At 36.6% G+C, this 26931-nt stretch overlaps 1 protein-coding gene across 1 annotated transcript; it reads left to right on the top strand.

Moving 5' to 3' along the window:
- The first annotated feature begins 247 nt into the window (after positions 1-247).
- Positions 248-26861, top strand: LOC104615246 (glutamine and serine-rich protein 1-like). The gene is given in 13 exon segments (XM_010291699.1): positions 248-332; positions 1624-1788; positions 5110-8820; positions 11369-11386; positions 11389-11654; positions 13112-13228; positions 13836-13969; positions 16272-16483; positions 18115-18252; positions 19522-19619; positions 23165-23317; positions 24731-24826; positions 26052-26861. Coding segments are annotated over 12 exon segments (5223 nt in total). The 5' UTR covers positions 248-332; positions 1624-1649; the 3' UTR covers positions 26193-26861.
- Positions 26862-26931: the final 70 nt, after the last annotated feature.

Genomic DNA, 26931 nt, shown 5'->3' with positions numbered 1-26931 from the left:
TAAGGGTTTTTTTCCCCCTTTTGGCTTGTTAGGTTTTGTAGTACTTCTTTAAAATGCATAACATTTTTAGCGATGTCCTAGCACAACCACATCTGTCAGACCTTGGGCTTGTGTTCTCTTTTATTTCTGCAACTTTTTGGCTTGTGGTTGGGATTTCATAGTTGTACTTTGTTTCTATAGCTGTTTATTTTTGTTAATAATGTTTAATTTCTTCCTTAGCTTAAGCTATGGAGGAGGACATTCATCACATTCAGAAACAGATCTTCTTCACAGACAGACATACACAGCTTCTCATCAGCTTCCTGGATACTCTTCTACACACCATCCTACTGGTAACTGTCCATATCATGAGATTACAGCTTAAATAGCTAAAGAAAAAAACAACCTGTTACGTAATTTAGTTTCAGGTTGGTGAATTTTATAACCAGAAGGCCTTTGTCATGCAGATGGTGGCAAAGTGGTATGAGACAAGTTGAGTTTGTAGTAGAAAGTTAACAATCAGTTGTTAGCTTTTATCAAAATGTTGTAAGTAGAAAGGAAAATATAAGAGCGGGGCTATACTCAATAACTTACTGTTGGTTCTTAAAGAAACTACGTTTATTCTTTAAAATACAGCGTTTCAGGATTTGGCCTATGCATAAGGGCCAAACGTTAAGTTACGCCTCAAAGCCAGCTGCAGAAATCCTGCCAATTCTTTTAGACTGAAGCAAATAGCAAAACTAATGCAAGCTGGAGCACACTGTTGCTAGTACTTAAATGTGCAAACTAAGACACAGTGCTGGGGGAAAGTTAAAATTTACCTTATCTGTAGTAGCAGGTTAGGCTGTGTTACATCTGCATCAGGGTCAGTCTGTGATGCTGATGATACCCTGTCTCCATGTCAGCAGAAGACAGGGCATGACCTTTTCACGCTTGCTTTGCAAGCCAGTTTCTAAGGAAAGATACTTGAGCTCATGTGCTGGCTGGAATCTGTAGTCTCTTCACTGGGTCCTTCATCAGGATGATGGAGGGTCAGAACTGCAGAGAAGATTTCAGGGTGCAGACCCTGCAGTCTTGACATAATCTCAGTTACTCAAGACTCTGGTTCTCTCCAGTGCTTGCTGTCGAGTCCCCTGCCATTGAAAGGTGCGAGCAGCAAGGAGCTCACAAAGGTGTTTGTTGAAACTGTGAATACAACCAAAACCCCTTTTTCTTGTGCCAGTCCCACAGAGGAGTCCAAACTCCTACAAGCTGCCCAAAGGGGGAAAAGGTTGATACAGAGAAGTTGAACCCATTTCAGAAGGAATTCTAAATGTTTAAATGGTTCATGTAAAAAGTAGAACAGTGAATCTTCAGATGAAGGGGGAATTTTATTGGTTGACCTAAATATTTTTTTAAGCATCATATTTGACATACATTTAATAATAGATTTTAAGATGTATACTCAAGTTCCAGTTTACAGTTACAACACTGTAAAATAGTGAAACACTGAAAAATCTATGTACTTTAATAATATTGATAATGTTTCATAGGTTATTTTTTAGTGAGTTATGAATGTATATCCTTGTTATTTGATTGAGCATCTTTCACCTAAAGTTCACCTAAATTGTCTGTTTTGTTTCATTTCCCTCCACCCTCATCTAGGTCTTTCAGGAGTATTTGATACCAGTATGCACAGTCCTGGAAGTAACACTAAGGAAACTTCTTCAGTTATGAATTTTCTCTCTGCTATTGAGTCTCGTACCGCTCAGGCAGTCTCTTCAGGATCTACCCTTTTACCACAATTCAGGGCTCCTTCCTGGCAGACAGGTGAAAAATTTCTCTTGAAATAAATTTTTTTCATGATTATGTTGAATATTTGGGGAAATTTCAAAACAAAAATATCCTGACTAGCTGAAAACACTACATGTCTTCTACCTCTTTTCCATCTTAGTATTTAAAAATATCAAAATCAATGAAATTACATTAGCAGAATAATTAACATTAGAAGAATTATATGAGCAGAAGTTCTAATTGTTTAGAAGGAATTTAGATGTATAGGATATTATTTTGTCCAATGAATCAAATTTATTCTCCAACTTTGTTTCAAGTTAGTCTCACTAACACCATAAGCATATTCAGGTAGACTACCTGTACACCCTAGCAGTTCTTTCATTCTCAAACTCTGTTCCTTGTCACAGTTCTTCTTCTGTGATATTACTACTACGAGTCTGTAGATAACTTCAGCCCCTTTGTACACTTCAGAAGTAATGAGCAAAGTGTTCTTAAAAAGAGGGTCTGAGGTGCATGTCGCATAGAAATAAGTGATCTAATTTACAAATAAACAAACATGCTGTCTTTTTTGGCAGACTGCCTGCCTCCTTTAAACCTCCCCCATCTGTCAAGCCTTCTGTGCAGTCTAGGAAACTTTGCATATTTTGAGCTTGCTGTAGACAGCCACACCAAGATAAGTGTTGCTACTGCATCTGTGGGTAGCTTCAAGTTATGCTTAATCTTATGTAGTGATTATGTAGCTGTGCAGTGAAACAGATCTGACAGAAAATGTTTGGGTGTTTTTTTTTCCTTTGTTGGGTTGGTTTTCCACTGTATTGGTAAGCTGGTCTGTGTCTCAGTGCAGCTGTATGATCGCTGGTTCTGATTTAGGGGAGGAGGCATAAGGTAGGAAGAGGGAAGAGTTGAACAATCCTTTCGTTGACAGTTTGCACTTGGTGTGTTAAGTGTAATGTGCAGCTGTATTCCATGAAGAGCTACTCAAAAATTTGAGAAGAGAGAATGTGGCTTTTTATTCACCATGGACAAAAGCAGATACGTGGGAGCACAGATGAAGATGCACACTGTTAGTCTGTCAAAAAATCTTAATATAAATTAATGCTGTTTAGAGTTGTGATGACCCATCCTCACATCAGATTGTCAGCTGGGAAGAAATCTTTTTTTCTCTTCGTCCTAGCATTTTCTCCATTGCAGCCTGCCTAACAGTGAATTGTGAAGAATGGGGAGACATGCAGTGGGTCGGGTTTGATGTTGATACCAGTGATTGAGAGACTTCTCAGTACTCATTACTAAGAACTCATCAGTAAGCCCATTTTCAATATTACCAGTTCTCTGAGCTTTCTGTTGTCCTGTAATACTTTTGCTGCTTTTCTGTATCCCTCAGTCCTCCCAAGTGTCTTTTGAGAGCGTTGTCTTCTACAAAACTTTTTTGATGAGGGAAAACAAGTGCTCTTCGCCCTTCAAGGTGACCTTTCTTTAGAAGGTTTTTTACTTCAAGTTTTTCTCCAAACGCTGCAACTGCTGGTTTTGGGGGGAAAAGAGGAAGTGTGTTTGTTATATTGTCCTACCACGTCTTCCTCTGATATGTGGGAATAGTTATCAGTGTTGTGATTTCTGTGCACAGAACTTACTACCTCTACCATACATTTTTGTCTATTCCTCTACAAAACTAAAATCTAAAACCCAGCAGTTCTGCCATAATGGTGCTTCTGTGACTGGTTCTTATCTGGTTTAAGAAATCACATGCATAGTAAGAAGGGCTTTAATTTATGGTAGAGAGGGGAAAAATACAGATTAGATGAGAAATGGAACGCCTGCAGTTAAAATAGGTATAAATTCTTTCCCTTCTTTGATGCTTCTGGATGCCCCTACCTTTGTGTTAGTTGTAGGGACCAGTAAAAGGGAACCCAGTTGTATTTGATGTTGCAGGTTTTTATAGACTAGAAAAAAACTAAAGCATTAGTACAGTGCTTATGCTTTCTTACTCAGAAAGACCTTATTGTTGACTCTTGAAAAATACCTTGGCATTCCTTCAGTATCATGTCTCTTCATATCAGTTGGTCTTGAACTGAAAGGGAGAAAGAAAGACTTTCTTTTGCAGCTTCATCTGAAACTTCCAAAGCAATTGTGTGATTAAGTTGCAATCAGTTTGAAAGGACTTAATATATTTTAAAATGAAAATTGATTTTTTTAATGAAGTCTTTGTCTCAAAGCAAGCTGTATTTACTGAGAGTTTTTAAATTTATTCTTAAAAGATCCAAAGCTGGAAGCTGTTTTAAGTATTGAAGAAGAACTGAAAAAGGTCAAATTATACCAGTGATTCTAATTTTTTCTGATTTGCATACCCTTGTAAATTTACCGTGGAAATGGATTCCTTTGCAGATTTCTTTACAAGAAGTATAAGCCTCTCTGACAATAAACTTGCTGCCTTCACTTTTGTTCATAGTCTTTAGAAATAGTACACAAACTTCACCAGTACCTACAAGTTACAGAGTGAAAAGCACTGAACAATATGCATCACTGCTGTAAGCCCCAGAGGTTGCAAGGGAATTTCACACTCCTATTTCAGTTGTAGTAGTGTATTCTGTTGAGAAATCTTGTTTAAGCCCAGATGTCATACCAATATCCAGATGCAAATAAGTAATATTATACCTTTCAGTTGGATTGCACTGTGCAGATAGTTTCTGTTGATATTTTGGACTCCAGTATTTCACTTCAGAAAGCATACAAATCATACTTATTCTTTGTATTGAAAGTCAAAGCCCTCCTTTAAGAAACATATGTTACAAAGTATATAGGCCATTAGCTATTTCACTGTTAAGCTCTGAAATGCTTCACATAAAGTGAGTTATAAAATTTTTGGTGAGGGTAAACACAGGAGATGGGATTGCTCCTTTAACTGTGTATGTATTACAATTGCTATGGTGTAATTTTGCCTTTTTACTGTATATTAAAGGTGTCCAGGGCTTTTGATCAGTTGTCCTCTACAATGAACTTCTTTTTAAACTGAAATAAAAACTAATAAAGAGCCTTCAGTTTTAAAGCAGAATTAATCTTGTACAATATTTTTATCCACAATTTGCATCTTAAGGATATGAGCTTTTCCCCTTGGCAATTCACTGTAGATACAAAATTTGGAATTCTTAAAAAAACCTGCATTTCCAGTTTGAAAATTACCCACAATAAGTGCCTTCCTTTAGATATTTTTGTTGAAAAGGGTGGTGATTCTAAAGAAAGTTATATTTGTAAATGCTGTAAGGTCTTACAATTAAATGAGTTTTAGAAATGCAGTGTCGTAACTTGTAAAGCTCCCTTATGCTCTTTTTCCCTTCTTGTTTTGTTTTTGTTTTTTTTTTCCAGGTATGCATTCCTCAACAGCCACAGAACTATTTGTTACTGGAGCCTTGCCAACCTCTGGAACCTTTCCACCAACATCTGCTTTATCAGCATATCAGCATCCCAACACTTTCAGCAGTAGAAACTTTGCTACTACCCCTTCTCTTACGCTTCAAGATACTACTTTCAGTGCTACGTCAAATGGTCTTTTAACTACCCATGATCCTTTATTACAGATAAAAACATCACAAGGCACTGTTCCAACTGCTTTGACATTTGAGCGCCTAGGCAGTTCTGTTTTAAGTACCAGTATACCACCTCAGTCATCAACTTACCGTTCTGCTCAAGAATCTGCACCCCATCTTTTGCAACCTCAATTTAGTTTGTTGCCTTCAACCCTTGGAGGAGCTCAGCAGGTTTCTCAGGCCTATAGCACATCTGTCTTTACTGGTTCCACTGCTTCCATTGATAGAGCACTTCAGCGAGAATGTAGTGTTATTAAACACCATCAGCGGCCTTCAAGTACTCAGTCTGTTCAGGCTCAATTGACTGTTTCACAGCATTCCTTACACAGTTATTTAACAAGTACAAGTGGAGTTAATTTTCAGGATACATCTAGGCACTCGGCATTATCCTGCGGTCCAGTTGGAGATGTTACTCAGGTGAGCAATGGAGGACCACAGCAGAAGACTTCTCAAGTCACACTGGAACTTGCTCAGTCATACACATCTGCAATTCCATCACCTGGTTTTCCATCTGCTTCCACAGCAAAAGTGAAAAACTGTTCCACGAAGCAGCCTCCAAGGTCAACAAAGACCCCCAAACCTCAAAGTGTAGCTCCCACTGTGCAGACGCAAAGCTATGCCAAAACTGCACAAAACCAGAGTTCTGTCATCACAGGCCAAGCACAGATCTATTCTACAGCACAGCTTCCAAGCCTCTTGTCGGTCAGCCAGTCCCAAAACTATGTTTCATCCCAGGCTCAGAATGTGCCACCTGTCAGTCACTCACAGGATTTCTCATCCAGCAAGGTTGAGAAGCTGCCCTCACTGTACAAAACATTGACTTTTTCTGGGCAATCACAAACTATTACTTCTGATAGTCAAACGCTAAGTTACTCCTCAGAGGAACAGGTATTGACTTCAGTTCCAAATGAGAACTACTCTGGGCAAACAAGGGAACTTTCTTCAGTCAGCCACTCCCAGAGCTACTCTTCTAGTCACTCTCAGGGTTTATCTCCAGTTAGCCAATCGCAAGTTAGTTTTTCATCTCAATCACAAGTTTTGTCAGCTGTTAGTCCTTCAGAAAGCTATTCTTCAGGGCAGTCTTTAACATTAACATCGCCTTCTCTTTCCTTTAATGCCTCTCCTCGGATACAAACTCTTCCAGCCTCGAGTCCTAATCAGAGCTATATTTCTTTACATTCTTCTCAGAACTCGCAGTCACAAGAATCCTCCTCTCCGCAGTCTCAAAAGTTTTTGCCATCTGTCCAGTCTCCTCCTTTTGCATCCCCAGCTCATTCACAGACACTGCAGAACAACAGGCCCTCCTCAGAAACAAAGTCATATGTTAAAAGGAAGTCTGACTCTAATTTGTATGCCTCATCCAAGCAAGAGGAGGAATTATCAATGCAGGATATGCAGGCATTGCAACAGCAAGCTACTCTTGAATCTTCCACTCAGAGGCTAACTGATGAGGAAATCAATGCTCAGGATGCATCCTATAGGGTCTCAAAAGCAGATGACAGATACTCTCAAAGTGTAATCAGAAGTAACTCTCGTCTTGAAGATCAAGTTGTTGGACTTACTCTTCAAGGAACAAAAAAAGATGAAAGAATGGTCAATTCTGTGGAACAGCTTTCCCAACATATTGGCCATATCACTAGCCTAAGCCATGATATAAAAAAGACAGCTAATTTAATGCAAACAACACAAGTAACTGTGAGTGCTAAAGAGCTAAACCAGCAACATTCTCTTATGCATAAGGTACATGAAACTAAAGCTCAAGAACAGCAAGGCCAAGTCATTAGTACACCATCGCAGGTTCAACCTCATGCTTTAAGACATGGTCATCAGCTGTGTTTGCCTAGTGCACAGGTACTTCTGGAGTCAGCCTGTGACTTGCAGATTCTTCACCAGTCAATACTGCAGTCAGGTTTAGGACAAGCAAAGACATCACCCCAAGTGCAAAGAATACAGAGTCCTCAACAGGTGACACATCCGTTCCTTCAGATGGATGGTCATATTATTCAAAGTAATGGGGGTCATTCTCAGCGACAGCTTCATACTCAGAATTCAGAAGTAATGAAAATGGACATTTCTGAGCCCTCAAAACCACTACAGCAACACTTGACAACGAAAGATCATTTTACTCAGACAAATCAACACGATTCAAAAAATCAGTTTGTTTCTCTTAGTTCAATATGTTTCCCAGAATCTATACTTCTCAGTGATGAGAGGAATATATTATCAAACGTAGATGACATCTTAGCAGCAACAGCAGCAGCCTGTGGAGTGACACCATCTGACTTTGCCAAATCAGCTTGTAATGAAGAGGAAATCCAGTCTGTTGAAAATAACGAGGAGTCTAAAACACAGTTCCGATCAATGGATGTAAGACACGTGTCTTCTGGTTTCAGTGCCTCACCTACTGTAATTGGAAAGCCAGCAAGCATAAGTAATATTTCTTTGAATGGAGGCCAAATTACTATAAATCTTACACCAGTGTCAACAATACAGGCAAAACCTGTGAACCTTGAGCAACAACACATTGAAACTTCTGATCAAAGTGTACCAACGAGAATAACCTCTCCCACCTTTGCTCCTGGTCAAGAGGAGCAAGAACAAGGGTCTGTTCCAGTTAAGAAGCAATCTAGCATGAGCCATGAATCTGAAGAAGATAATGATGCTTCTGCTGATGGTACGCTGAATGCAAGAGACACAGAATTTGTTTCAAGCAGTAAGAGTCTGAGTGAAGAAAGTGCTGCTTCAGAGAACGATTTTAACGTGGGTGGTGATGATGGTACAGTAGCAGCTAACCAGTCAAAGGGTCCATTGCAGCCACTGTCTGTGCCCCAAAGTGGAGATGGAAGCATTAGTAGAACTGAAGAAGAATGCCAAGATTTAACTCAAGGGAACCTTCAGAAGAAAAAAAGCAAAGGAAAAAGCCAAAATAAAAATGCTGTGGAAGATGACAGTGCAATTCAGAAACAGGTAAAAAGAAGTGGACAGTGTAAACGTCAAAATTCAAGAGGAAGTGACTCATGTTTGGCATACTCTTCTACTGTTTCTGAAAGTTGTTATGATACTTACCAGCATCAGGAAAGAATGAGGCAAAAAATTAAAGAAGTGGAAGAAAAACAGCCTGAGGTCAAAACAGGATTTATTGCATCTTTTTTAGACTTTCTGAAGTCTGGGCCTAGGCAACAGTTTTCAGCTCCAGCTGTACGAATGCCAAACAGGACTAGGCGACCGGTCACCCAAATAGTTCGTGCCCCTTGCCTACAGTCCTCTGCAAAGCCTCAGCCAGCAGCAGCAGCAGCACCTGTAACTGCTGAGGTTAGTGGAGAAAGTCCAACCAAAAAAGTTGATGAAGAACTTAAGAAAAATTTAGAAACGTTGCCTTCATTTTCTTCTGATGAAGATGATTCTGTGGGGGGTAACCACGATCTTCAGAAGAGCATCTCTACTGCATTGTCAGCCCTGGATGATACATCTGACAGAAAGAACAAATCAGGTAAAACAGTTACGGCAAGTGCGTATGTTGAAGGAGATTTCTGTAGCTGATGGGGAAAAAAAAAAGAATAGTTTTATCTGTCTTCGGTTCAGGTAAAGGTTTTGATTGGTTTTGGTTTTAATCACAGCCATAATTAAGAGTTCTGTTCAAAAGGTGTTGACTATGAACTAAACTAGTGTTTTCCACAATTAGAAAATATGTAGATAAAACTTTTTCATGCTGCTTAAGTAGGACTCTTAATGCCAAAACGTTATTTTAGGCCAGAATTGGAATAATATGTCTGTTCTCTTCTTCTCTGTTTTAGAATGCTAAATATGATTTTCATCTGGAAACCTCAACAAACTATCATGTCAGCGGATTTAAATTTCTTTAAAAAAAAAAAAAATTCTAGCAAGGGAACATTTTAATAATTGCCATCAGCAGAGGTTATGTTCCTCCTAGGTAGAGTTAAACACGCACTTTCTGTGATGATAGAATTGCGCAGAATATGTTTCTGAAAACAATTTTTGCACTTGTAAATTGAGCACTGGTTTAGCTAGTCTTGTCCAAGATGGGAGTCATTTGACTTCGATTTCAGCCACATTCATCAGGAGTGTTGTAGCTCCATGTTGATACATTACTAACAAAAGAACAAGATCTGGGAAGGGTTGTTCTGGGCAGGGAGGGGCAGGCAGCAACCACTGATCACAGTAGTAGTTAGTTTTCCACACTCTTTTCAGTTTCACTTGTATCACATCTATATTGTACTTTACATTGTCAGTGTTCGTAGCTTTTAACTGATGCTGCTTGGTTTTGAAGTACTTTTGACATACAGCATATTTTTGCATAGGTTTGCATTTTCAGTAGAGTTTGTTTTCTCTGGTAAGCAATTAAAAACTACCCAGCCAATCACGTGACTGTACTAATTCAAGAGAAATGCTATTACTTTCTGAAATAGTAACAAGGAGAAAATGAAACATTTCTTAAACTCTTCTCGGGACCCATGTCCCATAGGCTGGTTCTTAACAAAATAGAATGAAGTGATTTTTTTCTCTTGTTACATTAAAAGGGGAGAGGGAAAAAATATTTCAAAAGTTTTTTGTTGGATGGACTTTTCCATTAGTGTTTTATTTGCAATGATTTCTTTTACAATATTATTGTATCTTCTTTATTATTCATAAGGTTGTAATATTGATACCAAAAGTTTCTTGAATTCACCTTCCTGTTTTGTTGTATACAAGGCTGTTTGTACATCATACAAGATGCTTAGTAATGACTTCTTTCCTACTTACTGGTATTTTGTAGATTTTTTTTTTAGTAATTCCTTCTTCTGTCTGTTTTTGCACATAAGTATGGAAAGACAAATTTTAAAACATAGCCTCTTGTTGGTACTATTAAATACCGTATGTACAGTTATTTGCCGTTCTGAAGAATGTGTAAATATATTTGGGGAATTAATAATGTGATGTCTAATTAAAGCTGTCATAGCTTTCACAGAACAAAGAAATACAACGTATTTGCAATAATGTGGTATATATCCAGAAGAACGTATTTCATGGCTCAGCAATTTTACTGACTTGGATTTCATGAATCTTCATGTATCTGGTGTATAGCTTTTGTATCAACACATTAATTTGATACTTAAATAATTTGGTTTTTATTACTTTTATTAAAATACATGCCATGTTATCTTAATCTATTTTTTCAAGTGAAAAAGTCAACAAATAACAATGATTGTAACAAAACTGTAAAATAGTTATTTCTCAAGTTTGAAGCTAGTTTCCTAAGTGATATTGGTAATTATGCTATAGCTAATATAACTTGGTTTCTTTTAGATCAGCAAGTTGGTGTTAAAACTAATGTGTATAAAAGAGTATAAAGTAATATCTAAAAAGGATTCTAATTTTTTTTGAGGTGGAAAAGAATAATAACTTTGAACAGTGGGAGTTTTTTAGCTCTGGGGCTTAGAGGAGAAGAAGAATGTTCTTTCCCTTTGTTTTGATTGTCAGTTCTCATTGCTTACCTCTGTTAATACTAAAAATTATTAGGATATTGCCAAAATTTTAATCTGGAACTTCCAGTTATATTATTGCAATATATAAATGCTAAATGTCCAAAAGTCATACAGCAAATGTTTTCATATTTCATGTGTATTTCTTTCCTTAATCCAATTTCGAAAGACTTTACTTACCAGCAGATTGGAAACAAGATTCAGTGTTGTAACCTTTGCTATTGTACTTGCTTAGTCACACAAAGTACAACAGTATTTCCTGTTGATCATGTCTGTAACTATCAAATTGTTTTCAAAAGTGTTAACCTTTGTTATTTCTAGATGCTAATAGATGCAGCAGTTTAATACAAACAGAGGTATACTAGCTACAATATTCTGGTTTCATCTAAGGTTTAGTTTTGGCCAAGATAATGCCAAAATTTTAACTCTTAGAACAGATGTTTTTCCTAGAATAGTTTTTAATATGTGTTGTAGCAGAAAAGAAGAAAAATAAATCTAGTTCCCATTTTACGTTGCTAATCCTTGATAATTTAACTAAAATTTGGGTTTTTCCTTCAGAAGCTGAAAAAGTGGCTGTGCTGCTCCTGCCGCTACTGCTGTGATAAAGCAGGAATCTTCACAGACAACTTCTTCTGTAGTCAATGTGCAGGAGAAAATGAACTCAGCTGACCCCTTAAAAGTACCTCAGCAGGATGCTGTGACTTCAGACCAATTGGCAAAAACACAGGCAACTGTTGCAGTAGAAGGATGTACTGATGAGGAGAACACGGACAGTGGAGGAGAGGGCATGTACAGAGAACGTGATGAATTTGTAGTGAAGATTGAAGATATAGAGACACTAAAGGTAATCAGAATACTCGGGGCGGGGGGTGGGGGGGGTGGAACACAAAACAACCCAACATCAAAATACCACAAAATAGCTTCAACAAACTACCAAAAGGGGAAAGGCTGCAGATTAGTTTTCAGTTTCTATTCTAATATTCCCTGGCTGCTGCTGAGATGTCTTAACGGTGTCTTTCTAGTGCAAGTTATGAATGTGTTTTGTATGTATATGACCCATTTTATACTACATACATAATAAAGTAAATCTATGTGCTGGTAACCTCTGTTAGAATTGGAATTACCCTTTTTAATATTGAAAAGCATAAAATTTTCACAGGTTGTTGACTACCTTTTTTCTTTTTCTTTTTTTTTTTTTTTTAAGATAGTAGTAGGCTTTCAAGTATAAGGTGTTGAAGAAGAAATTACTTTTGGACCAGTGCAGCTCTTCACATGAGTTTATGGGAATGTTCCTTGTCTTTGATTTCTTGTTGTTTTTTCCTTCTTCTCTATTTTAAATTCTGTTCCATGTTTACCTTTTCTTTTGTTGCTATCATAGCCAGCAATATTCTTATCATTAATTTCTAACACTTTTGATTACTAGCCTATGTGTTCATCCTGAGCTTCAGTTTTAAATGAATTAATGTAGCTTTGTCACCTAAGACAAGCATTAGCACTTTTAAAATATTCCCTTGTCATTTATAGAACTGATTAAGTTTTGTTGTATTTTGAATTTCAAGCTTTGTGGTGTTTATTTCTTTAGTTATTTAAACAGTCATGAAAAAGTAACAAATACTTGATTATATGTTTTCCAAAAAGAGAGTTTTTGATTAGTACTTTGCTTGTAGGATTTATAGACAATTCTCATTAGAGCTAATAATTACAAATTTGTTTTTAACAAAGTTTGTTTCTCAAACTACATGAAAAAGAAAATCAACTCAAACTCTTTTTTTTTTTTTTTTTTCCAGTTAAGTTGGACTGAAAGTGTAAACTCTGTTCACTAATTCATACTGAACTATCTCTTTTCACATTAGTGCAAGCATCATTCTGTAATCTACCTGGGCTTCTGCTACAAAATCTCTAGGGACCCGCAAGCTTTTTGCTACTTGTGAATCTTGCATTTTTGTTTTAAAAAATATTTCATAGAGCAAAAGAATAAAAAATGGGAAAAATGTTTGTTTTTAAAAATAGAGTTCTGTGGTTCAGTTGCATAGTATACAAGTTAAGACATCACACTACAGGCAGAGCTGGTTGACACAACTTCATCACCGTAAAAGAAAAATTTGTAGATTGCATTATACTTCCTGTAGTTCATGTCATCCTGTCTTGATGCAAATGGCACGTAATAACCAAGATTTGGGAATTTGTAATGACTTATTTCCATTTTATATCTAGGTAACTTGCTCAAAAAATATAATGCACAAACACACTTTGGGAGAAAAATAAGCACAATTTTTAGCAAATAATTGTATGTTCTTACAGGCTGCTTTGCAAACAGGAAAAGAGCCTCCAGCTATTTGGAAAGTACAGAAGGCTTTATTGCAAAAGTTTGTTCCTGAAGTGCGAGATGGACAAAGAGAGTTTGCTGCTACTAACAGTGTGAGTCTTAGAAATTCTTTATGAAGCCTCATGGGAACTGATTTCCGTAATGGAAGTCTAGGAAACAAAATAGAATGTGATTCTGACATACATTCTTAGGCGGGTGGGGTGGGGGAGAAAAAAAGGATTTCTTGCTTTCCTCCTTCTCTAAAATTCTCTCTAAATATATTCATGGGCAGATTCTTGGCTTTCCAGCATGGGTACTTTGGTATCATTCAGGCTGCATAAAGGAACAAGTTTTCACAGCCAGAATAAAGTCAGTGGAAGCAGGCTTGTGAACCAACTGCTTTCCACAATGGGAAGGATACAGGTAGGATACAATTTCAACAGGCAGCCCTTTGCCAGGCAGATAATCCTTTTGGGATAACACATGGGGAGGATTAAATAAAGGGAGAAAATGAAGCCCAAAGTACCTTTTATTTTCTTAGTTTAACTATTATGTGGAAATCCATTGGAGAATTTCTCATAAGCCATCATACAGCATTTATAATTTATCTTTGTATGTAAACTGGTTGTTTTAAAACTAACTTCTTTAGTATTTAAGTTTCTAATTGCTAAACTGAATAACTTAACAGAAACACTTGCGTATTCATTTAATTTTTTTTAGTATCTTGGGTATTTCGGGGATGCAAAAACAAAATACAAACGAGTGTACGTGAAGTTCATTGAAAACGCAAACAAAAAGGAATATGTCAGAGTATGTTCAAAGAAACCACGAAGCAAGCCTGTACAGTCAGCAAGGTATTTTATTTCAATTTGTTTTTCATTTTTCCATATTGTTTTCATATTAAGAACACATCTATTTTAATAAACAAGAGTTGTAACTCAAGATTATGTTAATTTGGCTTTAAGTTGGAAACAGAGAACTGTATATTTTGCTTTGAGAAATGAGATAAAAATTACTGCCATATCAAGACTTCACTACCTTGAATCTGTGGATTGCCATAACCATTAATTTTAGAGGTGTTAGGGCTCCACAGACTGTTTCTTTGTGTCATCTTTTGCCCTGTTGCTCAACGTAAGGATAGAAGCCTACAGGTGTACTGATTTTAAATTTTTGTATGGTGTTTTCTCCTTTCCTATGGATTTTGCAAGTTAGGTATGTTTTTCCGGATTACTTTAATGACCATCCTGTCCAAGTATACTGTAAGTGCCATCCTTTCTTCTCAATCCTGGAAAGTTAATTTAAAAACAAAAGTTCATTGTTGAGCTGGTTGTCGCAAGAATGTTTTTCCTTCTTTTGTATGTCCTTGTGCACTGAGACTATTTTATTTTTTCTTATTGCACCTACCCTATACCCCTCACCCCAGCCCAAAAAGTCTTATCCCTTTGAGTCATCCCATGTAACTTCTATCCATGCCTTAAAATCAGTAATTCAGGTAGTATTCCTTTTAAACCACCACCAAGGATAAGTAGAACCCAAACAAATCTGTTACTCTGGAGAGCCATGTAAAGGATGCGATGCAAACAAATAAAAAATGGCTTTGATTATTCCTGTAAATGTACTACTGGTTCTGCAAAATGTTATGACGGTGTCTCTTGCACAGATACTTTGACTGTCTCTGAGACACAGGAAATCTGTCACCTTCCTTCTGATAAGGTTTCCACTGTCATTCACTTGCTAAGGGTTTTACTATTGCGTTTTGTGTTAGCCTTTGATTGTGCTTTTGGAAAAGATTGCAGATTGTACAAACTCTGTCATGTGTTAACACTTAGCTTTTTTTCTCGTAACTACAGATGATATCTGAAGCTTTACTCACATAAAAAGCCATAGGGATGGCTTTTCAATAATTATAATTTAATGCAGATATGTTTTCTTTATCAAATGTTAGTCAACAGTAATAAAAAAAACTACAGTGCCCTACATTGAAGAAATGACTGGGTTTTTAAGTCCAGTTTGCTCTCAAAAGCAAGCAATGCCATCAGATAATCAATTTTGTAAAGTTATCATGATCTACTTAAAACTATCTAGGATTTTGATGGCTCTTTTTTCCTTGGGCTACAGAATACTGTTCCAGAATCTGTTCCTCCAGTGCTTTGAAACAAGCCTGTCTTTTAGCCAAAACATGATCATGATAAGCTTGTATCCGTATATTCTCTTCTCAGTACTGTTTTTGGCTTTTATTTCTGTCTTTCCCTGGTATTTTTACTGCATGATATATTTCCGGAGAGTAGTCAGATTCTACCTGGGTCTTCGTTTCACTAAGCTGGTTTAATCAAGGTCTTTCAACTTCCTTGTCCAAGGCAGGCTTTCCATTCCTCTAATAATCCTAGTATCTATTGTCTTCGTCCATTTCAGTTTGAAATCTTCATCTCTGACAGGTGGTAGAATTATTCACAATATTGCAGAAGATACTAAAAATGTTTTACTATACATTTCACTACTTTCCCATTTGGACAAAAAAAATCTTGCCTTGCGCTTCCCAGAATTGTATTCCCTACCACATTCTCAAAACTGCATTGGATTATTAGTCTTAAAATACATAACTTGTTACTTATAATATTAAGTTCCCTGTTTGCTTTCTTGTTTTGAGTGGTGGGAAGAGAAAGGAGAGGAGTTGTCTGGTTTCTTATTCCAGTCCTCAAGATCCTGCATTTCTGTGTTTTTACCTGGATGATATTCTCTCCCATCTTTGTATGGATACAATATCCCAAATATACTTTGTCAGCAAATCTCATTGATTACTAGCATTTGTTCAAGTCTGTCAAGTCTGGTTTTTTTGTTTATTAAATAATAAATTTTAGTATTAGATCCAATACAATCTACTAACATTGGGCAATTTAAATTTTCTTTGCCTGTTTATCTAGTTATAAATTTGGAATACTATTTAATCATAGGTAGTTGAGAATAATTGTTAAGGATTGTATCAAAATTACAGTAGTGTAGTGTGTATGACCTAATTCCTAGTTACTTGTGACAACGAAATAAGTATATATAATCCCTGGGGAATATATTCTGGTTAAATAAAACTACAACTACTTTATTAATGCAAAAACTTGCGTGGTAATTATTTTCATAAAGATCACCTTCATAATATTGCAGGACGATTCATTGCAAACCTAGTAGTAGCAACAACAAAACCCCCGATCCACCAACACCAAAACCAACAGCAACAAAAGTCTCTTCTGTGAAACCCAAAGCTAAACAGCCAAAGGTAAAGGCTGAACCACCACCAAAGAAAAGGAAAAAGTGGAAAGAAGAATTTTCATCTTCCCAGTCTGATTCTTCACCTGAGGCCCAGAGTGATGAGGATGGTGAGTGAGATGTTATTGTTAGCATCATCTATTTGAACTTAACTGAAAATAGTATTATGAAAAACGTTGCTTAAACTTGCAAATTTTTCTTTATTAGCCTCAAAAAAAAAAAGAGATCTGATAGTGCCATACAAAATTGGTTTCTTAAAACTTTTTACTTGTTGCGTGTGTATAAGCAAATGTGTGCAGCTGAAGTTACTGCAAATGTAGTTTATCAATTAGATAAACATATTTTTACTGCTTGCTTTCTAAGATGGGTACAACTGCAGGAGGAGGAGCTGATGTGATTTTCAAATACATCACAAGAATTGGATTCTTTAATTTTCCGTTGCAACTCCATGTCATGTCTGAAATAACATTCCTGCAATGCCTGTCTGCCTGCAGATGTGGGCAGAATTCAGATGTTACTGTTGTTTTTTTCAAAACCCAAGGAGAAAAAGCAGTTGACTTCTTGGCTGCTTCATTGCTTGTTAAAATGCCAGCTGTTCAAATGCAGCCTCCTCAGCAGATTTGCTGTTAAGACATTTACAGTGTCTTGGAACGTTGAGATATGACGGTTGCATTAATTCTCCAGAACAGAAAGGAATTTTTGAGGTGTATGTAGAGATTACCTGTGGTAGCAGATGTGCAGTGTTTTTTTGCAGTTTTTTATTTATTTCCTGTATGTTTGCAGTTAAACTGTGTAGTACCCATGCTTTGTGTTGCTGTGTTTCCAAAGTATGTTGGCCTTGGTGACTTTAACTATAGACAAGCCAGGGCTGATGGACTGGAACAGTGACTCTACTGAATGCAGCGCCTTTAAAATAACATTTTTCAAGCAAACTTACCCAAATAATCATTAATATATACAAGTGTCCATATTTAAAATTTGAAGTAACCTGGTGATGATAGCCACCCGTAGAAATGTGGCTATCTGAGAAAGTTTAACAGCCTGGTTAGGTAAATTGCTGCAAAATAGTGGCATCATACATGGAGCCTATAAAAAACACTGTAATTCTTACTAGTACTGATGACTACTCCATGTGCATGTTTAAAATTGCTGTGAATTGCTATGAAAAAATAAAAGTTTCCTCAGAAGCAAGTATAAATATGCTTACATTGCTTTGCTGGTAAAATTTGTTTTATGTGTTTTTTGTGAGTTGGACAGCTAGGTAGGATTGTCTTCAATGATACACAGGCTCCTAAGTTACATTTGTGCTTTTGAATGTTTTTCTGTTGGACGACTTTGAGGTTTGTGGTTTTAAGGGAGGTACTTGCGTTGACATGAAACCTGCACGTAGGGCACTTTCACTAAAGTTGTTCATTATCCCTTTTCTCTAGACTTTCATCTACAATAATAGAAAAATGTTTGAATTCCCTAAAATACTATAATCTAAATGATGATAGTTACAAGTAATTGTACGTGTTTCTACAAAAAAATCATACCATTTGTACCAGATTTGGTGTTTGTACCTGTTTTTGGCATGTAAGTAGTTTGAGTGTTTCTGATTGTATAGAGTTTTAATCTCTTGGGATACCAGTAGAGGTCACTTGTGTTTTAAGAGAGAAAGCCTTTGGTTTTGAAAAACACAAATATTTGCAGGATATTGAAGGAAAAAAAAAAAAATCACTATATTCTGATTACATTTCAGAGCTTGTACCTCCAGCTCCCCTTGTTACTCGCTTTTTGAATACAAGAGCTATGAAAGAGACTTTTAAGAGCTACATGGAGTTGCTTGTTAGCATTGCCTTGGATCCAGACACAATGCAAGCCTTGGAAAAGAGCAATGGTACAGTATGTTTAACATTTGTATGTTTTTATTAGATTTTAAGGTTATTAATCAGTAAGGCAAATGTATTTAAAAAAAAAAAAAGAAAAGAAAACCAAAGAAGACCCCACCAAACTTTTAGCTACATCCCCACATCTAAAGAACACTTTATACAAATTACTTACATGTGTGCATACATATATATGTATATTTGCACTACCTCTTTGAGTAATCAAAGTAATTTAGAAATACTGTTTTGTCTGCTTTGTTACATAAGGCTTGTGCTGTGAATGTCAGAACTGATCTCTTTGTTCCTTCTGTTACTGCTTTTTAAAACGTTAGCAAACATTTATTTCGAATTACAATGTTTCAAGCATGTGTTTACTTTCTTATGAAGAAATACTGTTATAAGTAGTTTCGATTCTTGCTACTATTAAAAGTTCTGCTTTTCAAGCTCTGAAACCTTAAAATTCTGATCGAAGACAATTGTATTCTACTTTTTTCTTTGAGGAGAAAATGTCTGGACTTATTTAGCATAGTGGACTCCGGGTTACAAAGGTCAAAACTGTTCTATTTTTCAAAATTTAGCAAAACACTCAAGTATAAAGATAAAGGTCCTAAAAGAAGAATCATTTCATGTATTACTTAGTTGCATGCTGTTTTCTACTATTCTGTTTGACCATATTTAAAAACCCTATTTTCTAGACTCTCCTTTCCTGTTTTGCTCTGGTTGTGTATCGGTGCATACTTACCTCAAGGTTTCATACCCATGCATTATGACAGTAGTCCCACTAAAAGCAAAGAAATTTATTTTCTGAATAAAAGACTCCATACTGACCTGTAAATTTTCATTCATGGCCACATGCCTGTGTTCAAATGTATATTGTGTTGTTTATAGTGGTTTATTGTATAACTTTTATCAGTAAGTACTTCCCCCAATTTCTTTTGTTGCAAATGCCAGCAGGGTCATCTCTTGCGATACGGAATAGCGAACGTCAAAAACACATACTTGTCTTCATAAAACTGCCAGTTGTATTGCACGGAAGAGGATTATCTAGGAAATGGTTTGAAATTCTCTCTAAGATTTATGCTATCTTATTTTTTTTCCTTCCAACAAAGAAGAGTCAAGAGAAGGAGCAGGATTGCAATCTCTTATGTTTGAAATCAGTTTATGTGCAAATTTTTTTTTACTTTTACATTTTATTTTGATGGGTAGAAGTATAGATTGAATGGAAGTCTCATTACTATGTGTCTCAATAATCAACTGCTACATTTTTTTGTGTCTTTAAGATGAGCTACTTTTGCCTCACATGAGAAAAATTGATGGCATGCTGAATGACAATAGGAAAAGGCTACTTTCCAAATTACGCTTGGATCATACTTTCAAGGTATTCTCTTTTAAATTCTAGGATTTTTAAAGTAATGTTATAAGTTCAGTCATTGAATGCCTACCATGCAGGCACAACTTAGAACCCAGAAGGCAAATTTGTAACAGAAGTGAATATGGATTTGAAAGAGATGCTATAAATTCAATGCTTGTATGTGGCATTTGGAGAACGTTTTGTGATGGAGGAGTTTATACTGCAAAGGTAAAGTTCTAGTTTTACTGCCCATGCTTTCTGGTTCATTTTCAAGCCTTTTTCTCTTAATCTTCTAAAGTTTGCCAAAAGAAAATTTGTTTGCTGTCCTTCTAGAGCTTTTGGTTAAGTGATTGTATTGTCTAAAAATCTTAATACACTTTTACATGAAATAGCTATGCCATGGAGCAGATGTCTGAACTTCTTTGAAGTAGAAAATATGATCAGAGTACTATAAAATCAGGACAGAGGGACTCAAGAACAACTCGTTTGTGCATACTTTCATGTATCTTCTGCATGGAATGTTGTGAAAAGTGTGGATAACAAGGCCATATCACAGCAACTTTGGCCCGGTTATAAAAAACAGGTCTGAATGTGGGCAAGGAAGAGAGCAGCGATACCATCTCAATAGAGAGAAGGTAAAAAGGAGGATAATCTCTGTAGTTCCTACCATTCTCACCCAGCCTCCAAGCAATAATGCATATTTTGAAACCTTAGTAAAGTAAATTAAGGTAATTTTCACTCATGTCTGAGAACTAGTTGTCCATGTCTATAATCAGACTGGTTACTTCTTCCTGTAACAGTTTTGAGACTGACAACAGGAAAGCAGACCTGACCGTCAGACCAAACTTGCTCTTTTGCCTTTCTCCTGTCCCCTTATGTCCACAGTACAGAGACACTTGGAGGATTAGTTGCCTCTCTGTACTGCTGTGTGCTTGTTTTTGAGAGTTAGGTGAGGAGGGAGATAATTGCAGACTTGACAGTTCTGCTGCTTCATCATGAAATCTTTAAAAGATGTTTTTTCCACAGCCTATTCCTGGTAAGTCTTGTGGGACATTAAGTGACCTTGTTTCAGGGCTGAGAACATCATCAACGAGTGAAACAACTTTAATTCACATGATTCTTCTGTATTGTTAGTTATGCTGTTCTCCCAACAGCTGTACGATTTGTACCTGCTTGAACAGAATTCCTTGCGGCTTCCCCTTTATAGTAGGAAGGCATGGGGTGGGCTGTGTACTTTCAAATCGTACACAGAGCCTCAGAGAAGTAGGATGTATTAGTCCTCCAGTTTTGTTTTTCTTTCGTGGTAAGAGTTTTGTGTTAGTAGTAATTTCTACAGCTGGTTCCTTTAGACTTGTCTGTGCAGAGAAGATAGGCCGCATTAAGGTAGGATACAAATTTGTAGAATTCTAGTTACATTCACAGTACACACAAAGTGAGAGGTAGCTTATTTTGGTTTTTTCCCAGTTTAAGGGAAAAAACCTAATATAATGTTCTGTAATACAAACGTGTAATTACAGCTGCTTATTCAGTTGGAATTCATCACTAATATAGTAGCTTTGCTCTGTGTTCACTTAGAGGCAGATTATGTATGAAGTCTCTAAAGTTAGCTTAAGCCTCTATTTCACAGTATGATCTGCAAGAAGTTAATGAAGTCATGGATGTAAGGAAGGGATCTGCTTGTGGTGTAAACTGCAAGATAAAAAGCCTTTTATATTTGTCTTCTGGTATGAAGATACCAACTTGTGCCATCCTTGAATTAGTATTTTGGATAAAAATGAAATGCTTATTTGCCATCATAAGTGTTCATGTTAGAAAAATGTTTGATACTCCTTAAGATTCAGGTTAATCTGATGGTTAATACAGGAAAGCCTGCTTCTGTTCCAGCTTTGGTCAAATGACTAGTTCAAATATTAGAGCTGAATGAGGCACTGATGCAATCAGTGAAAAATACCATTATCATTCATGAGTATCATTCAGTTTGAATATTTTCATATTCTGCATTGATAAACATGGGTGAATTAAAAATAATTTTTTCCCCTGCATACGCTTAATATGGGGTATTTTAGCACTGTATTACAAACCAAATGAGACACTGAAGTTAGTAGTCAGTGTTTGGTAGTTCTGCCTTCTGTAATATTCTTTGTAGTTTTAACAGTTTTTCACATCCTTTTGGTTATATTTTTTTTTATAAACAAAATGAGAAAATACTACTTTTGCTTTAGTTGAAGCTCAGTAAATGAAGCATCTTAGCTGAGTTGTGTAAATTTAGTTTGGAAATAATTATCACCATTTTATGTCTTGTGCCTCTCAAAGATGCAGGTATTTTCTTCTTCCTTCCAATACAGATTTGCCTGTTATAGGTCAGTGGTCTGGCCATGTAAACTCTTCTGATGGATAGGAATTCTCCAGAGGAAGGCAGAAATGGCCGTTAAAATGGATAGAAAAACTAAATAATTTAAATCTGCAGAAGTTATTGTTCCAGTCTGAAAGCATTGCAGTGAATATTGTCTATGGGCAAGTTAGCTAGTCGAGGTTACTGCTACCACTATGCAACTACCTCTGTGCAGTAAATTTCATAGCTTTTTACTGAGAAGGACCTTTTATGAAAGGAAGAATGGCTGATGTATATAAAGTGCTAAGAAATTATAGATGGAGGAGGTTGTTGAATTCTAGTCCTGCTTGTTAAAAGAAAATACAAAAATTTAGTCAACCTCATCTTTTAACTCGATAGTCCAAATTTAACTCCTTAAGCTACACATTGACACATATTTCTGTATGCCTGTGTTTTTTTCCGTCATACTGACATACAATACAAAGATATATACATACATTTAACTTGAAGTATTTTTTTTTCAGAACCAGCTTATATAGCGTAACAGAACTATTTCAAAGCAGCTGCTAACATAATGCTGTATTTTTACAGCAGAATTGTACCCAAGTTTACTCATGCAAATAATGTAGAACTGAATGTGGTAGAAATGCAGTTCACTCCCATAGGTTAATAGGGCTGGTTCAAAAAAGTTTTTAAGACATCTACTTCACTGGGCATAAGCTTTTCTACCTTACAGATATAAGATGCAATTAATTTGTATTTTGCAAAAGCTGGGACAAAACCTATGAAGATACTTATGCATCCAATCCCTGCTACAATTGGAAGATTTCCCATGCCTGACTAGCCATAAAGTACTTGAGCATCTCCAAGTAACTTGGCCTTGGAGATTATTGGGTAGAAATGTAATGAAAAGCATTTTAAAAGGTAAAAATTGCCTAGTGGAGACTTTTTTTGCTTTTTCTAATGAAAGAATCACAGATGGTATCTGAGATACAATATAAGGATCATCTTGTCTTGAAAAATTATAGTCATCAAGAACAGGTGGTCATGCTTTTGAAACTGTATACGGTTGCTTGATCTGATAAAGACCTTTTATCAGGTCTTCGTGGAAGAATAAATTGTTTCATAATAGACTGCACTCTAACTTTTCAAAGAAAAATGGTCAGTTTATCAGCAGTCTGAGTGGCTGGCCATTCTTCAATTTTTCATAATGTTTTTCCTTTTTATGCTCTTTTTAAAGAATGCTTTGGAAAACTTTCCTGAACTGACAGTGATCACTCGAGATTCTAAGACAAAAAGCGGAGGAACCTCTGTGTCTAAGATCAAAATGAATGGTAAAGCTTACAACAAGAAAACACTGAGGGCTTCTAAATCAACCACTAAATCAGCACAGGTGAGTGTGCAGCGGGTTTATTGCTGCCACCATCTGACTTCTAATATCATAACCACATTTGTGTAAAATACTGCTACATGTATTAAGGTTTTTAGTAGATTTAGCAAAATATAAAATCTTGGAGTGAGGTGCTTTTCCTGTAAGAACACTTAAAACGTACATTAAAATCATTGTTTTAACTCATCTGTGAAACATAGTTATATTCCAGTAGGGAGACAAAATATAATAAATAATTTTGTAACTATTCCCCTGTTTAAGTTCTGCGTTTAGACCCAAATGATCTTATCCTGTATATTTATACAGGAAATCTTCTGTAGCAACTACTCAAGATTGCAGGAAGATGAAGTGGTAGTATGCTGCTTCCCTTATGCAGGCAGGAGTCGGTAGGTGTGGTTGGATGGGAAGGGAGAGGTGAGCTCTGCTGTTGCTGTGCTTCTCACCCGCTGTAGCATGCCTAAAGCAGAGCCCTGCTAGAGCCCACTCTGCTTCTGTCACCACCGGAGCAAGGACTGAACTTCAGACCCTGTTTCCACGTAGCAGTCAGCCTGCTGGACTGTTGGTGAAGCAGCAACATTTTGCCTTCAACATTGCAGTTGTGGTAAAATCACTATGTAGCTCGTAATGGTAACAGTTGCTTAAACTTGCTGCAAAATCTCTAAAGTAAATGATAAAATGGCTTTTAGATAAAAAATGAAAAATTAGTGTTAATATTGTAAAAAACAAAATTAGATAACACTTTTCAAAAATTTAGTTCTGTATTGCTCCTTTCTTCATTTCCAATGACAGAATGAAGTTGTGTATCTTAAATTTAAAAAAAAAAAAAATTAAAGATTAAGGTGGTAAAGCTTGAGGATGTACACATTGTTTATTTCCATTGTATTCCTAGGGAACAATATAACTAGATTTTGCTAGGTACTGGCTCACATAGGCTTACCTCCCAGCAATAAATAGTGGCTGGACAAATGACCTTAAATATAACCCACACTCATAGTTCTTGCCGAAGTAACATAAGTGTTAGATGAGTATAGATCAGCTTATCTGAAGCACAGAGTGTATGCTTATTTGCAGTGATACTCATCAATCTTGTGAGAAAATAGTTAAGCTTTTGTAATTCTTGCAGTAGTTCTTGAGAAGGGGCTTTCTTGCCCATTTTGGACTTGCAGTGCATTCAGGAGGATTGAAAGCATTCTCAAACCTAGTTTTGATAAAATAACATGGTAAGAAAAGTGGAGATAGGAGATAATTATGATGTCATAGAAATTAGAGTGTACCAAAATATGTCAAAGCAATTATTTGAAAGTAGTACTCAATTTCTGAATTGTTGAAAAAAAATTCTGTTTACAGAAGAAAATGTCTATCTCATCTCTGTCTTGGAAAATATGAATTTACCTAAAATAACTGTTCTTTTTGCAGGAGTTTACAGTAGATCCAGAAAAAATACAGTTGTATTCTTTGTATCACTCACTCCATCATTACAAATATCATATATATCTAACGTGTAAAGAAGAGGTAAGTATTGTTCTCTTCAAGATACTTTTACATTCATTGAGGGAATTTATTAAGGGAATTGAGTCCAACTAGAGGGACTGTTGTCATCTTCTTGGTAAATGAGTATGGATTATGGCCTCCTATTTTAATTAATTCTTTATGGCAAACGGAAGGGTATGTTGAGCTCATACGTTGCCCCTAACGGGCACTGCTGACCAGAACAGTAAGATATGAGGCTGTTGTGGTTTAACCCCAGCCAGCAACCAAGCCCCACGCAGCCGCTCGCTCACTGCCCCCCGGGGGGATGGGGGGGAGAATCGGAAGGGTAAAAGTGAGAAAACTCATGGGTTGAGATAGAGACAGTTTAACAGGTAAAGCAAAAGCCGTGCGCACAAGCAGAGCCAAATAAGGAATCCATTCACCACTCCCCATGGGCAGGCAGGTGTTCAGCCATCTCCAGGGCAGCAGGGCTCCATCACGCCTAGTGGTTACTTGGGAAGACAAACACCATCACTCCAAAGGTCCCCTCCTTCCTTCTTCCCCAGCTTTATATGCTGAGTGTGACATCACATGGTATGGAATATCCATTTGGTCAGTTGGGGTCAGCTGTCCCAGCTTTGTCCCCTCCCAACTTCTTGTGCACCCCCAGCCTTCTCGCTGGTGGAGTGGGGTGTGCAGCAGAAAAGGCCTTGACTGTGTAAGCACTGCTCAGCAATAATAAAACATCTCTATATTATCGACACTGTTTTCAGCCCAAATCCGAAACATAGCCCCATTCTAGCTACTATGAAGAAAATTAACTCTATCCCAGGCAAAACCAGCACAGAAGGTTACAAGGTCTGTGTGAAAGGAGTTTCCCTCAGGATAGGTAAGCATTCTTCACTGTTATCCAAAATAAACTAAACATATTTTACCAGTGTGTGTAACTCCTCAGATTTAGGAGCTACTTTTTGTCGTAGAATGCCCACTCCTGTATTTTTTTCTGCAAATTCTTGGTGGAAACTCCAGGTAGCAGAAATATGAGAGTTGAGCTTTGGCTCAGTTGTTAAGAAATGCATTTTTGGGGGCATTTTCCCTTGTTTTTAAAGCTTAAAGTTTTGGGTTTTTTTTTTCCAAAGAAGGTTTATATTTAATTGCAGAATATTATAAAAATGAAAATTCTGAAATGCTGGCAGCCTAACATGTGTATGTCTGTGCATCTCTTCCCCCCACCCCCCACCCCCCCCCTTCTCTGTTTTTTAAATAGATTTCTTCTGTTCAGAAGAAGAGTGCAGATCTAGGACAGGAAGAGATTGTGCAGCTGTGCATGAAAAATATAAAATGGGTGGAGGATCTTTTTGAAAAGTTTGGTGAACTTTTGAATCGTGTCCAGCAGAAATGCTCATAACAAAAATGTATCTCAAATCTCACATTTTTCTACGGCACTAACCTGGTGGAACAGAAAGCTCAGAGAGAGGCTCTGATTTCTTTTACAATGCCAGACTGTGTTCTTGTTCGTAGCCATTTTTATTTCTCTTTGTGGAACTTTGTGCCTTGGCTCTTGCTAAGGAAAAGTGATGCTGCCAAGGAAATCAGTCCTTTGGAAATGGAACTAAACATAAACCTAATCACATTTTTAACCTGAAGAATTATTTTCTATTTTGTGAACTATTGGATAACTTAGTTTTATTTTCAGAAATGTTTTTGACAAGTGATAAAGCATGCACTACATATACTTTTTTCTTTATTGCTAAAAAGATAACAACACTTAAAATACTACAGATTTTTCCATTCCTGACTAAGCAACAGAAAAGTCAGCATTGGAGTGAACTAATTTTTACATGTCTGGCCACGAAATTTAGCGTTCTGTACATTTTGTGAACAGAGCCGGAGTGACATCAGTTTCTGCATACATATATTGCCATCATAAAATCCGGAAATGTCATTATGCTTTATGGACTCCTTTTACTATTGTCATGTTCAGGAGACTGAACATGGAATTGGTGCAATCCTATGACTGCTTTTTGTGTCAAATTATATTGTAATGAAAGACAAATGACCTTAACTATTTTCCCTGTTTTGAAGAAAAAAATATTTTCCTTTATACTGTGTTTTTTTTTTTTTTCTTTTGGAAAAAAAAAATTCAA

The sequence above is a fragment of the Phaethon lepturus genome, unplaced genomic scaffold, assembly GCF_000687285.1.
Source record: "Phaethon lepturus isolate BGI_N335 unplaced genomic scaffold, ASM68728v1 scaffold10787, whole genome shotgun sequence".
In the NCBI taxonomy this organism is placed as follows: domain Eukaryota; kingdom Metazoa; phylum Chordata; class Aves; order Phaethontiformes; family Phaethontidae; genus Phaethon; species Phaethon lepturus.
Note: the sequence above shows the minus strand (reverse complement) of the source record. Positions and strands in the feature narration are given on the sequence as shown.